Source organism: Lingula anatina, chromosome 5, assembly GCF_051362555.1.
Source record: "Lingula anatina isolate TDL-2025a chromosome 5, LinAna3.0, whole genome shotgun sequence".
Taxonomy (NCBI): Eukaryota; Metazoa; Brachiopoda; class Lingulata; order Lingulida; family Lingulidae; genus Lingula; species Lingula anatina.
The window spans coordinates 21,214,001-21,229,174 of NC_141771.1; the positions used below are offsets into that span (position 1 = coordinate 21,214,001).

A 15,174-nucleotide genomic window follows, 5' to 3' on the forward strand; every position below is an offset into this window, starting at 1 on the left:
AAAAGAAAAACAGCATTTCTCTGTCAGACACACACACACACACACACACACACACACACACACACACAGACAAATGGATTAAGTTAATAAGTCAGAAAAGCAAGTAAGACAAACGCCCTCAAACATAAAACTTTTTACGCTTAATTTTATAGACAAAGCAAAGAAAATTTACTGAACTGTATTGAGATGTCGTGTCCTGAAGTCTTATTCTTGGGGAAGTTGCTGATGAAGAGAATACGTTTTGTGATTCGCGCGCATGGTTTACTTTTTCTGGTAGAGATCAGTATAAAAATAGACTTGCATCGGCCGGGAATCGAACCCACTTAGGGCTCAACTCACCCTGTTGAGAAATCTCAAGGCTGATTACATGGCTGATAATTGTTTGCATAACTGCTCAGGCACTGCCACTTAGCAGGTCCAGTCTAAGTCTGTGTGACAGCAATCAAGACAGTTAATTACTCTGACTTCAATCACTTGCTCTTCTGTGACAGATAAAAAAGCCTTAGACTGGTTGCGTAACAAGCAGTTATCACATCGTTGTGAAGCTCAGCTCATGCAGAGCAAGTACAAAGCCTTTGGCGCGCGCGCAGAGATAATTGTTTCCACATGGGATTCCTCAACAGGGTGAGTTGATCCCTAAATGACCATCTATCTAGCTAGAGACATATCTGTGAATATCTGTAAAAAATCTATCACTCGCCCTGGTAGAGGGTATTTAAGACCTATCTTGCGCGTAGGTTCATTTAAGGGAGACATAACCATTTTTTCTTGGTCAAGCCCAGAAGTTTTACGAGATAATCAAGGCATGTTTTCCGTTCGAGGATGTCCTGTGCCAGGATAATTTTGCGTGGGCGTTACACTCCTTGCCTCCCATTGTACTCAGCACTCTATACATTTCGACCAATCAGAGAGCGGCAAACGGGCACCACCCTCAAGTGTTGCGTCTCCTGCTTATATATAACTCCTTGGTCAAGCGTGGCATCAAGTCCCTTGCCATTATGGACGTGGTCCTGTGCGAGTTGTTCACAGCTTAAATGCATGTATTTAATTTAAATCAATTAGACAGTTGTTGACAATTGTTCAAGTCGAAGTTTTAGACATGATAATTAATTATGAGGCTTAGTACTTTTTGGTGGTGGTGCAGTAAGCCCAAGTTGTTATGGTCATCTGGACATACATGTACTAAGTATCGGTGATAATTGCAAAATTCATCACTTTATGAGTATGACAATATGTCACTTTATTGACTACTTGGATGAGGTACTTCTTGGACATTTCGTTTTCCTGTATGTATTGCTGTGGTGTTTTTCAAAGAATGATTGCTCTATTTTGTTTTATTTCATCATCATCAGGAGTGACACGAGACTGAAGCAACTAAAATAAATTGTCAATGACAAAAAAATCACTAGACCACAATAAAATGTTCCTTACGGCTATCCTATTTCAGAAATTATCTGACAAACACGTTGTTTTTTGTCCGTTGTTGCTTTCAGCCACTTTTTAAACCTGTTCATTTATCATATAAATTAAATTAATTTTTTATCATACCAGGCTCCACCAGCGGTATGGGTTAGGAAACTACGTCGATTCGGCCGCCTTTTCGACCTTGACGGGGACGGCGTAGTTACCAAAGACGAAGTCGTTCAAAAGACCGTAGAGGAAGCGGGAGACGCCCTTGACGGGAAAATGGCCGCAGAAGTCGCCGACGTTGAGGCCGAGGCATGGAGCACAGTGTTCGCTATGCCGGGGGCACGACAGTACAGCAGTGATCTCAGGAAGAGGAAGCTGAGAATGTGGGCACGAAGCGTCTTCCAAGTGGTCGACACAAACCACGACTGTAAGCTGAGTGCAGCGGAACACGAGTTCACCTTTAAGATTTTCTTTCATGTTCCCCAGGCCGCTATTGCAGCATCCTTCGATGGAACTGATTTTAACAACAATGACGAACTCGAAAAGATCGAATTTGTCAATGCAATTGTAGGATATTTCTGTAATAAATCACAGGATTCTGCACTGTTTGGGCTGTAGGTAAAAAATAAAATCAGGCCTCACCTTTCTCTTGGACATGAGAGATTTAAAAGAAAAAATCTATCCAATTACTTACCACAACATGACAATTAATTGTGATCTTACCGTATATGAACAGTAAGACTACATGTATATAGCCCAGTTATCACTGCGAGGACAAAAATACTTACTTCTAAGTAGTTCTTACAAGAACATGTAATTCAGATTTTGAGTACACGTACTTACAACGAGTCGCCAACCGGCTGAGAAAATTCATCTTAATAAAGTTATTCTAAAATGTTTCTGTTCCATTATTATGTTAACACCGTCCAATAAAACAAGTCAAAGCCTTAGCCCGAATTTATTGTGTAATAGCAGCTGTGTCTCAGTTTCCATAATAAGTTTGGAAATAGTAAAAAACTTGGTTTCCATCACGGAACAAATGTTTTTGGCTTCAAGACTTCTTGGATGTCTTTTTCATTACAGTCACCTCGAAATATTTTTAAAAAGATGAGGGGGAACTTGCTGAAATGTTTAGTGTGTTTGGGAGATGAAAGTTTACTGCTTGTTATCTGAGGGTCATGTGTAAGATAAGTGTGCGCACTTAACATGTTTTACCCTCTTTAAATAAAGTTTATTATTATTATTATTATTATTATTATTGTTATTATTATTATTATCTACCTTGGGATATTTTATAACTCATAACATTCTACTGCTTCTTCAAATATTAAAGCGCGCATTCTCAATATATCTAACTTTCTACTTAGATGGATCCAACCCTGCGGGGACTCTTGCTGAATGCAATCAGATTAACTGAATGACACGCCTCCTTGGGTACCTAGGGGTTGATTTTAAGTTAGAACTTCTGTGCGCTTTCGGTAGCACCAAAAACGAAGTGCACATGACAGTTGATCACCTCCTCAACGAGTACCTGCAGAATTGTTTCTATATACGTAGAACGATAGTTTCGTTGGGAAAGCACCCTAAGTGTATGGATCACTACCCCTTACCTTGCACGACCTCTATCCGCAGCTGACTTAATGTATGTGTTACACGCGTGACACAACTGTGAAAACATGAGGATTACCTTAGATTTTCAACAGTAAAATAATAGCCGGAGGGCACTCATGAATTTCAATTGTGAAAAAACAGTAAATAATACCTATGAAAATAATAACTGACCCCAACTGCACGACTCTCACATTTGTGGGTGTCAGTTCGTGCGTCATTTTTTAAGGATTGTCAAAATTATAACACTCAAAATAAGTGGGACAATAAAAGTGGGACTGACATTTGCTCGGGGGCAACGTGGGTAATAACAGCGACGTCAAGTAAGAGACATCTCTAATTTTCATCTTCCAAAAATATTTTTTCTAGCATGACATCGATGGGTATTAAAGTGATCTTCCATCGTTTACACCGCAACATTTGGTCTCGTCTACCCTTGTGTGCGGACGTTCCAGTTTGTTCCTTTCCACCACATAGCGGGTAAACCAAGCAGTTACCAGTAAAGCAATCCAGAAAGATGGCCAACTTCAAGCCGTTTCTTCTCCTGCTGGCATTGGGCACTTTCCTGTTCTTTACGGAGGCAAAACCGAGGCTGACTCGAGAGCTTGGCTCTCTGTATGACGATATCCTTACGAGAGAATTTAAAGATCTTCTCGACGAGAAGCTGTTTGGCCAAAGAATGGTAAGTCATATGGTTAACAGCGTCCAAATCTCAGTTCTATTGCCGACTAAATCAATATACTTTCGTTAGTTAAATGTTGCCTTGTATACACCGTGTTTCTTAATACGTCCCTCTATGATCGGCTAAATCCTGGTGATTGAAGTCATCTGTTGTTTGATCTATTAGACCTTGGACGAATAAAACGTTATTTGTCCAATGTTAGACTTGGCGCATTAGTTGGTAGAGTTAGTGTCCTTGACGAGCGTCGCATCGAGTCACTAAATTATTCCGGCTGACAGGTTTGGGCTTGTGGTCGTGATTTTCTACAAATCACTTAGACGATTGTTAAAAATTCACGAACTGGAAGGCATCTTATACATATGAAAAACACTTTTAGACTTATGATGTTAATACAGCAGTTGCTTAAAATCTAAAGTTTGAAGAGATCGGTGACAAGTGCAATGGGAAATTTTTACTATTCGAAATTCTTAACACCGCTAGTTACTCTGCTTTATAAAAATGCTCAATATGGTAATTTCAGTTCAGAAATGACCAGAGAATGACAGGAAAACGAGTTATTATCTTTTTCAATGGTTCATTTCAGCCACTTTTTAAGCCCGCTGTATTATCAAATTAATTAACTTTTTTATCATACCAGGCGCCATCAGATGTATGGCCTAGGAAACTACGTAGATTCGCCCGCAACTTTGACCTTGACGGCAACGGCGTAGTGACCAAAGACGAAGTCGTTGGAAAGACAGTAGAGGAAGCAAAGAACTCACTAGACACGGAAACGGCTGCCGAAGTGGCCGACACTGTAGCCGAGGCATGGAAGGCCGTGTTCGGCATGCCTGAAAATGGACTGACGATCAGTTCCGATGATATTGTAAAGACAGCCGACATGGTATGTGGCAATGAAGACAGGAAGAGGGAACTCAGAATATGGGCAAGAAACGTCTTTGAAGAGGCCGACACTAACCACAACGCCGAACTTAGTCGATCAGAGCACGGGCTCTCGTTTAGGATGCTCCATGTTCCCCCTGCTGGTCTCGCAGCATCCTTTGTCGCCGCGGATAGAAACAAAAATGGCTCAGTCGAAAAGGAGGAATTTGTGGATGCAGTTGTAGATTATTTTTGTAATAAATCGCAGGATTCCCCTTTGTTCGGGTAGTAGGTTTCAGTTTAAACGGATGATATACGGAAGGCTGTATAGCCTGCTTCTAGACGGTAGAAACAACTACTTTCTAGTAGTTCTCAACAGAACATTTAACGGAAATTTCAAGTAACACATCAAAATGGTCTACTTTCGTAAAAAAAAATCACCTTTAAATAAATGTCTCAAAAATGTTTTTTACTTTGTTATATGTACCTGTTTAACCCGATCTTTCATACTTTCATTCTTTCATAACCCGATTCATTCAGTTACTGTGTAGAAGTTGCCCTCAGTTTTCAAAACGTTAGAATATTAAGATAAACTTTAATTGTACGACCGCAGCCCATAAAATCGCCTATCTAAACTTGACTTTTGAAATTGTGACTGTGTGTATTATAAATACGTAAATACACCGAGCTCCCCTTTTATCCATTTTCTATTTACTTGTTATCTATTCTCTCATAATGTCTTTTCATAATGTTTATTAGTGGACTGCTGTCCAGTACGCAAATATTCCAGTGCTGTCTTGTATTGCGCGGTTCTAAAAAGGTTACCTTTAAAACTGTGGCCTCGAGCTATTTTACTTATTTTTTTTATTTATCTAAAAATAAATCGGGTCTCCCGCCTTTGTCTCCTTCGCATGTTTTAAATAAAAAATAAGTCAGGGATGAAGCGGCCGCTGGCGGGCATTACTGGTTGTCGGTTGGCTACTCATCCATGCTGCCTTAGTTGAACCCCCGCAGACGTGGATTATGACAGTGCCACTTGTTGTAGATACAAAATTGGTAATTTTTGGTAAAAATGACTCCCCATGTTGTGGATGGTGTCTAGGGAGATATATGATGTAAAACAACCGCAAATAAAACATTTAATTCAATTGGATGAATTAACGATAGAAATGTCGGTATTTTACCTGCGTTGTGCATTGTTTCTAAGTTGTTATATGATGGTAAAAACCCGTAAATAATATAATTAAATTCAAAACACTACGAGTGATGTCTCTCGCCTGGTATCGTGGACCAAGAGCACTGTACAGGGACTCCCGCTTGTCCAAAGGGGCGTAGGATGGGTGGACTAGTTGTATACTCTTGTCTCCTGTCATTTTAGGCCATTATGAAAGAAAAATGGACGGCAAATGAAATATGAGCAAAAGGTAAAAGGCCAGAGACGAAGAATGGCACTGCTGTCGGTCTGTTAATTATCATTTATGGAATATAAATATGAGAACTGGGCTGCCCTCTATCGGGAAAGAGAAAAATATTGTATGCATTAAAGAATAAAGTATTTAATAGTTATCACGTTTTTTTAATTGCATGGTGGCAATGGCTACCCAAGAAGGCTGACAAGATGATAACCAGCACCAGTTACTCTTCAGATAAACTTTTATCAACGGTTTTCATTGTCTTAAGAGTCTTAATTGGGATGTAAAAGTTTTACAGGGCATGAATATGACTGTGGGGATTTTCGAACGCATGAAGACGACTTCTAGAGTACATTTTGATGGGAATATCCCATGGAGTGAGTGGCCTTTCAAGTCAGTTTCCACAATAGTTGCTCAGGACCTTAATTTTCTTTATTTAATTCGACTGGGGGAAAGAAATTTAATGTTACAAGATAACAAAATAAATACATTTATATCTGCTAGAGGGATTTTTTCAACGTATAGGCGATTTACTGAACAAGTTTTGTTTTGTAAAAACTGCATTAACAAGTAGTTTCTTATAACTAAGAAATACCATCGGTAAATAGAGCCCATATCCACGTAGTGAATATTAATCTTAATTAATCAGTTTCCATCACACAGTTGCTCACCTGGACCTTGATTAATTTAATTTAATTTATTTGACTGGGGGAAAAATTCAATGTTACTAGAGAACAACAAAGTAATATATCTGCTAGACAGATTTTATTACTGAGAGATTTTTTCAACGTATAGGCTATTTACTAACATTAACAAGTAGTTTCTTATTACTAGTAACTGTAGTAGTAGGCAAAACACTAACGTATATCATCGGTAAAAAAGTCCATATCCATGTTGTAAAAACGAATCCGATCTCTGCCTGTTGAAATTTCTTAAGCGCAGAAGCAGGCCAAGTCCGATTTTATAATTTCATTTTACCTACAGCCCGAAGAATGGAGAATCTTTAGACTTATTGCAGAAATAGTCTAAAACTGCACTGACAAATTCAACCTTTTCCACTTTGCCGTTCACGTTTGCATCAGCTCCGGTGAAAGACGCCTTGAGGACAGTCGGGGGAACGTGGAACATGCCAAAAGTCAGCCGGTATTCTGCTGAACTAAGCTCAATGTTGTGGTCAGAGTCGGACTCTTCAAAGACGCTTCTCGCCCAAATTCTGAGTACCCTCTTCCTGTCTTCACTGCTGCATAATTTACCGGCTCTCTTTACGAGATCAGCAGAATCGATCCTCAGTCCTTCCTCGGGAACAGCGAACACGGCTTTCCATGCCTCGGTTACAGTGTCGGCAACTTCGGCAGCCGTTCCCTTGTCAAAAGCGCTGTTTGCTTCCTGCAACGTCTCCCCGACGACTTCAGCTTTGCTCACTATGCCGTCCCCGTTTAGGTCGAAGAGGCGGGCGAATCGCCGTAGTTTCGTAGCATATATAGCTGATGGCCCCTGGTATGATGAAAAAATAGAATTCCATAAAAAGGATAGGTTTTAAAAAGTAAGAGTAGTCACAGATTATGACGTGTACTCTAAAATACCAGACGAGCTTTGAAATTTGCCACAACGAACAAGTTGTTAAAGTCCAGTAATTTTCTTTGTCCAGTCACAGCCACATGACCATAACAGCCTGCCAACGTCCCTGGTTTCAGATCAGATCGCCGGTTTCTGTTAGTGCGTGGGCGACACATATATATATACTCGTACAGGGCGTAGCCCACAACATAACATTTGTTCCAGCCAACCCTTGTGTGCGGAAGTTCCATCCTGCTCCCGTCTCCCAGTTGACAAGCACATACTAGTAAACCTATCCAGTACCAGGGGCGGAGCTAGAAATATTTTCTGACAGTCTTCCAAATTATCTTTGTTGATCCATCCTCCATTTTGACCGTCTTCCGACAGAAAAAAATTAGATACCCGTCAATGTAAACTTATTCGCTGTTTCTCTTACAGTTGGCGTTTTGCACTTGCCTTTTAGCGGACGTAAAACCCCGAAAACCATAGTTTTATTGAGAACGGAGCTTGGTCTTTTTTCACCTGTTCTCTGTTTTCTTTTTGTACTTGTATATATATTTCTTTTGTCCAGTCAAAAAAAAAAAAAAAAAAAAAAAAAAAAAAAAAAAAAAAAAAAAAAAACTGAGTCTCGCTTAGGATTGCGAAACGTTATAACTTTGAAATTAATCGACCCGATTAGCTGTGCCGCAGATAAAAAAAATTATTAATTAAATTGCAACTATCAGCCATGTAATCAGCCTTGAGATTTCTCAACATGTCAGAGGATAAATGACCATCTATCTAGCTAGAGACATGTCTGTGAATATCTGTAAGAAATCTATCACTCGCCCTGGTAGAGGGTAGGCCGCCCGCGTGGCAGGCGAGCATTCTACCACTGAACCACCGATGCTTACATTTTATCGAATCGTAGCCAAAAACGGCCCGAACCGACCCCAGACCCCCCTCCTCCCGACTGCCCAATAAAACAATCCGTGATATTAGTCAAATTCTCTACAAGTTTGTGCAGATTTGTTCTGTATTTTGAATTTTTTCCAACAAGCAATTTATGAACGTAATGCTCTATTTCTATTATATTTCCGTAAGGTAATATGATGTACATAATTAAAGATGTATCTCCTGCTACTGACAGAAGTGCGTGATGAGTTTAATAACAATAAATGACAGAGATGGTAGTTTTACACGTCTATTGTATATGTATGAGGGACATATAAAAGGTGTGTTTGTTAAATTCAAACTAATTGTCCTTAAAGGAATTGTTCGTTTTTGACTTCTTATTACATCTATTATAATTCAAAAATTGAATGCGACGGACTTCACTTGAATTCGAATCGATTGCATGGACACCAAATAAAATTCATTGGAATCATGCAGAAAATGCCACAAGGCAAAGGGCGTGGTCTCAGGTAAAATCGTGACTAAAGAGGGCAGAGAATTTCCACGCTTGGACTATGTACAATATTTATTTATTTATTCATTTCTTGAGACGTTACGCCATTTTATTTACCATATAACAACGAGCATGGTTGATTTCAGTATGAAAATGTCAAGATAAATATAACCTTAACAGTACTTTAAACAAAATACAAACGCACAATTATGGTTTCATGTAATGTAGAAATAACATAACATTCTGACGTCAGAGGATACATAGAAATATGGAAACAAGATAAAAGTGAAGGAAATTTTTTAAATCATTTTTCCATGTCGTCCGTAAGCAGGTCATGTTTATCTGGAAAAGACTTGCACGAAAACTAAACAGTTCTCAGTTTTGACCATTATTGGAGACCCTTGGTTTCATGCCAACGGCTTACAAATGGCAAATCTAAAAATTTCCCGTCTTGATTTTTTTCCGGTTTAGCGTGCCATAATTTTGTCTGTGACTTTGTTGATTTTGAAAGAGAGAGAGAAATTATGTTTAACGTTAGATCGCGGTGAAGATGTGGTATTTAACTGCTAGAAAATTTCCATAACTTTCATTAGATAAAAATCTTCCTTACTGAATGACCAGTTCGAAAATAAGTTTTAGATAAGAAGATTACGCAAATTATAAAGAAATTGTGAAAAATGATCAAGAAAGTCAAACTCAAGGAAGGTTACAGTTTTTATTTTCCACACAATCCAAATGCAATAAATTACCAATTGTTTTTATTTTGGTTTTTCAACTGAAAGTGTACTTGTACTTTTTGTGTCAATTCTGGTGCAACACAAACAAAAACCGAACGTGGTTAAAAATTTATGATTGTCGTGAAGCACCAGTTACCGCCAGCCTTATTCAAAACACAGTAGAATCTTCGTCGACAAAGAGAGAAGACACTCCTCATGTCATCTTAAAACAAAGCTGTTCGATAGTTAACGTGGTTATAAACATTGGAAGTCCAGGATTTTGTCTTGAACGGGGGAGGGGGGAGGGTGTAAAACAGTAGAGGGAGAACTTAATTCTACAGTGTGTAATGAACCTTTTTATACATATGGTATGAACATCCCAATTCAAATATATATTTAAATTTCGCATGCAAGCGTAGTCCCGAAATAAGGCAATACGTGTTCGACTTGTTTAGCGCATAACGCAATTCAAAGATTCCACGATTCTGATTTATTCGTCGACGCTCGGTAACTACATATTCCTAAAACCCGTTCCCATACCTAGATCGATCTCGCAGGCTCGGCACATCTCCGAGGGGTTACTCGCTAAATTGCTTTCAGCTCTGATGTCTGTAACGCCGACTGAAGCTGTTAGGGGGTAATTAACTATCGTTTAGCAGCTTTAGTAGGCGTGCCTTGACCTATGCAGTGAGTAATCGGGATGACGTAAGGAAAAGATCAAAAACGAAAGGGAAAAACTAGGAAATAAATAAAAATGAGCAAAAATGACCAAACACTGATACAATGTTGTAACTGTGTCTAAAATAAATGCTTGTAAGAGAAGTTACAGTGGAAATTTTACAGGAAGACTAACAACTGACATTTTTGGGGTCATTTAAATGTACTGTAAGCAAATTTGAAAAACAATAATAACAATTTATATAAAAAGGCTCCTCACACCAAGAAAAAAATGAAATAAGAAAATTGTTTGAAAGTATTTAATATTATTTGAAGTAAACTTATTGGAGCAGACACATAGCACAAATCTACGGAAAACCATGCAGTTGTCTGTTATCATCAAAAATACTATTTAATTATACAAATGATCTTTAAGTAAAGCATGTCATAAAAGAAAGCATAATCCATTAACTTGGAGGTAATCAGAATTTTTAAATTTGTATATTTTTAATTGGAAAATGTACTTATTGATATGATTCCATTTTTTCATAACATTTATTAAAGTTTTTTTTTCTAAAAAGTTAAGTGAAAGGAAAAAGATTAAAGAAAAAAAGAGCAACAATTCAACATACATTTTTCCCCAAAGAACATCCTGTATCACTGCATGTACGAACTCAGAAACAAGAAATACTCTTTCACTAGTATCTAAAAATTAGTATATCTTCATTTCTAAAGAATAATGCACTACAAAAATTAGAAAATCTCAAGTACAGTATTACAGTATATGGACAGGCCTCTATTCAAAAAAAAAAAAAAAAAAAAAAAAAAAAAAAAAAAAAATACATCAACAGAACAATTTTAAATTTCTGCACAATTCACTTGCCAGGAATAAAGATTTAAGTCTTACTATCGTGATGGTTACTTTTTAGGTAATTTGCCAAACTCATATAGTTATCATTAGTATAAACTGACAAATGAAAATATTTGGTCTGAAAGGATGACTTTACTTTATATAGATTCCTGATTACGTAAGCCAGTTGATGGGACTGATTGAAATTTTAAATGGAATACGATGTTACCCTTTTCTGCATTCTTCATTGAGCTCATGGCAGCCACCTTTATTAAATAATAAAGTCCACCAGAATGGACTTTTCTGGCAATAAAAGTCATGAAGCTTATAAAAATACTTAGAATATTGTCAAGGGATAACAAATTATACGAGATCCATACTTTCCAACAAATACTTTGTAAACAACTCAAAAATGTAATAAATACTACTATTCCACCAAAACAGCAATTATCATAATTATAATGCATTAATTAAGTTGAACTTAATCTGGGTTTTTATATTCGCTGTCAAAGAATTTGGTGCAGTCGTGCTTGCCAACTTCTCAATTGCCTGAAAAATGAAAAACAAAATGTTTCCATTTCAACCTGACAGTGATTATATAAACTTTTTTAGTCAGTTATGTATGAATTCATCATTAACTTTACAAATTTTGCATTTATATTATTTTGTTAGTCAGAAAAACTAACACACTTTTATTTTTCTGAACGCTATTTCTTAACAAAGTTTGCATGCCTTTGAAGTTTAGGTATGTTTACGTTTGTTGATATTACATACTGTTGTTTGAACCATGAAGCAATTTAGAATAATTGTAATTAAAACTTAAATGCCCTTACAATTTTCACCTACATTTCCTTTTCTTTTTCACTTGAACTATCCACAAAATTCTAGTGGTTTTACAATTGGAACATGGTAGAAAAACTATAATTTTTGAATTTCCTTACATTTTGCAATCTTTGAGAACCATTTTCATCCTCAGTTGCAGACAGGTAATACAAATCCTCTACAATCTGAAAAACAAAATTAATGATTTGAATACATCTAGACTGATATATAAATTCATTTATGTAATTACCTCCACCAAGGAGGTTACGGTAAAGTCTTGAAAATTTCGTCGCTTAAAAATTAATTAATATTTTTAATTGTGTAAATTCGACTAATTTTTCAAAATTACCTCTCCCCGACTCCTGGGTATGACGAAATTTTCAAAAATCCGGCCTTTGGGCTCTTATCCTTAGCGGCTGTTATCTTTGACCCTCATATATTGTGGGATATTTATTACTACTACTTCCTTAGTCGTTTCTGGCGGTAAATAATAATCTATTTATTACTGCATCTCGATTATAAGTTATACCATAGAAGTTCTATGGTTATACTTACTGTACCCGGTAAGAAATATACCTCCTGATAGAGGAGAACGACCAAGATAAGCCTAATTGCCTCCTTGCATCAATAACCCTGGACGCGACATACGCACTTGGCAACGTTTGTTGCGGGCAGGGCTTTTCCCAGGATTGAGTGTTAGGCGTCAAATTACCATCTGTAACTTCCTAAAAATTTACAGGGAGTTCAAATAATTGTTCCCGCTGACGATCTTACGCAATTTAAGTTCCTTGAAATAATATGAAAACTGCATTTTATTATTGCTTACTGTTACATCGCGAACGATCTCCCTCTGACGATCTTACGCTAAGTCCTGGCGATATTACGCAAACGATTCTTCGCCGAAGATACATGTATGCCGTAGGCGGGGAAGGGGTTTCAAGATAAAATTTTAATTATATATCATTTTAATTTTTATAATATTCAAAGGGGAAGGGGTATTAAAATAATGATCTCCTGCTGACGATCGTTCGCAAACTTTGTTCCTGCATTTTATTATTGCTTACATCGCGAACAATCTCCCGACGATGATATGAAAAATGCCTTTACGTCATGCTAGGATCGCGAACGATCTCCCTCTGATATGATCTTACGCGAACAAAGTCCTGGGGATATTACGCGAACGATTCTCCGCCGAAGATATACCGTGAGCGGGGGAGGAGGGGCTGATTAAAGAAAAAATGAAAATGATTTTTTTTAAATCCAAAGTGTATGTGTTTGGGGGAGGGGGGAGTTAAATAATGATCTCCCACTGACGATCTTCCGCGAACGAAGTTCCCTAAATCCCTTGAACTAATATAAAAATTGCATTTCATTCTTGCTTACATCGCAAACGATCTAACGATGATCATCTTACACGAACGATTCTCCGCCGAAGATATGCCATGAGCGGGGAAGGAGGGGTTTAAGATAAAATGAAAAATATATATTATTTATAAAATTCAAAGGGGAGGGTTAGAATAATGATCTCCCGCTGAATATCTTTTGCAAATTAAGTTCCTTGAGCTACTTTGAAAATTGCATTTCATTCTTGCTTACATCGCGAACGATCTCCCAATGATGAAATGAAAATTGCCTTTTCGTCTCGCTCGGATCGCGAACGATCTCCCTCTGACGATCTTACGTGAAAGATTCTCCGATGGATATATGCCGTGAGCAGGAGAAGGGGGGGGGGGGTTAAAGATAAAATGAAAAATACATGTTATTTATAAAATTCAATTCCGATGAATATATGCCGTGAGCGGGAGAAGGGGGGAGGGGGGTTATAATAATGATCTCCTGTTGACGATCTTTCACGAACGAAGTTCCCTTGGACTAATATGAAAAATGCAATTTATTTTCGCTTTCACCGCGAACGATCTCCCGGTGAAGATATGAAGATTGCCTGTTCGTCTCTCTGTAATCGCAAACGATCTCCCGCTGATGGTCTTACGCGAACGGAGTCCACTTCAAATATAAAATCTGTTGACGATATTACGCGAAATATTCTCCTCTGAAGATATGAAAATTGACATCTTGCCTCATTCGCATTGCGAACGATCCCCACGACGAGCCAGGTAATCGTTAAATGGTCCCAAATTGAACATGGGCATGAATAGAAGTGACGGGTACATTTCCCTTCGAGATAATATCTTGCTTTTTTCATGTGTCTTCCTCATTTAGGACAGCCGCCGATAACAATAACGTCGTTACGAATGATAAAGCCGCGACCTGTGACTTCTATTTGCCGGCTTGATAACGCACCTTGAGCCAGGTGTAGAAATTAGACAAAAGGCCGACGTTCCCGCAATTAAGAACGGGAATTCACATCTTAACCACCTATATTGTGAGTAACCGCTCGTAGGGGCGCACCATTGTTCCTATCTCCCATTGAGAGTGTTATCGGCAATGATATCCTGATCGTATCATTGTCTTGAATCAACTGACGCATTACCTTCATGTTTGAGCTGGACAACGACGAACTTTTCAAAAATTATCAAGTACCTCATTTTCAAGGTCGACGAAGTTTTCAAAGGGAAAAAAATTACCTCGGCGGAAAATCGTCTGCCGACGAAGTTTTCAAGAACGACGAAATTTTCAAGACTTTACCGTATGTTTTCACCTCTGTTTGTTTGTCTGTCTTTCTGTCTGTCATCAACATAACTCAATAAGTTATGGACTGATTTTGATGAAATTTTCAAGAACTCTCAAAGTGGGCCAAGGAACAGATGATTAGTTTTTGGTGGTGATCCAGATCAATAATCAATCAATAATCAAAAATATCGAAAATTTAGGGGTGAAACGGCATTGAATGGAGACTTTGCTGCCTTGGCAGAGGTCTGCGCTCTTGGAGTGCTTTTCTAGTTATTTGTGCATTAATTTTTTGATATGTACAGATACAGGTGTCACTACAATCACATAGTTGTCACCTGTGTCTTTTGTCACCATTCACTTTCGGTGATAACACCATTGGTGGAAAAACACTTTATCTTTTGTCTTCAAATTTTTGAACTCTCATGTTCCTGAGGTCTATGCTAGTTACATATCCTTAATATATGTATTACTTGTTGTGCTAATTTAAAATTTGGTGTTTATTTTGCCTTTAGGCCTAATTTATTATTGCATCTAAGGTTGTGTATCATTTAATGTTACATCTGGTCAACACCAATATATAT

General features: G+C 37.8%; 2 protein-coding genes and 1 long non-coding RNA gene across 4 annotated transcripts in view; 2 read left to right on the top strand and 1 right to left on the bottom strand.

Moving 5' to 3' along the window:
• Window positions 1–15,174, bottom strand: part of LOC106179369 (uncharacterized) — a 119,636-nt gene that overhangs the window by 48,401 nt on the left and 56,061 nt on the right. The gene's annotated exons all lie outside the window — the stretch shown is intronic.
• Window positions 327–2,305, top strand: LOC147761871 (uncharacterized). The gene is made up of 2 exons (XM_087014252.1): window positions 327–624; window positions 1,552–2,305. The coding sequence occupies exons 1-2, from the start codon at window positions 607–609 to the stop codon at window positions 2,026–2,028; spliced, it is 495 nt and encodes a 164-aa protein (XP_086870378.1). The 5' UTR covers window positions 327–606; the 3' UTR covers window positions 2,029–2,305.
• Window positions 3,419–5,028, top strand: LOC106155603 (sarcoplasmic calcium-binding protein-like). Its single transcript, XM_013530503.2, has 2 exons — window positions 3,419–3,700; window positions 4,338–5,028. The coding sequence occupies exons 1-2, from the start codon at window positions 3,536–3,538 to the stop codon at window positions 4,848–4,850; spliced, it is 678 nt and encodes a 225-aa protein (XP_013385957.2). The 5' UTR covers window positions 3,419–3,535; the 3' UTR covers window positions 4,851–5,028.

Coding starts and splice junctions, on each gene's coding strand:
- LOC106155603 (XM_013530503.2), top strand. CDS start 3,536: ATGGCCAACTTCAAGCCGTTTCTTCTCCTGCTGGCATTGGGCACTTTC. Junction 3,701..4,337: donor AGCTGTTTGGCCAAAGAATG/GTAAGTCATATG, acceptor TTATCATACCAG/GCGCCATCAGATGTATGGCC.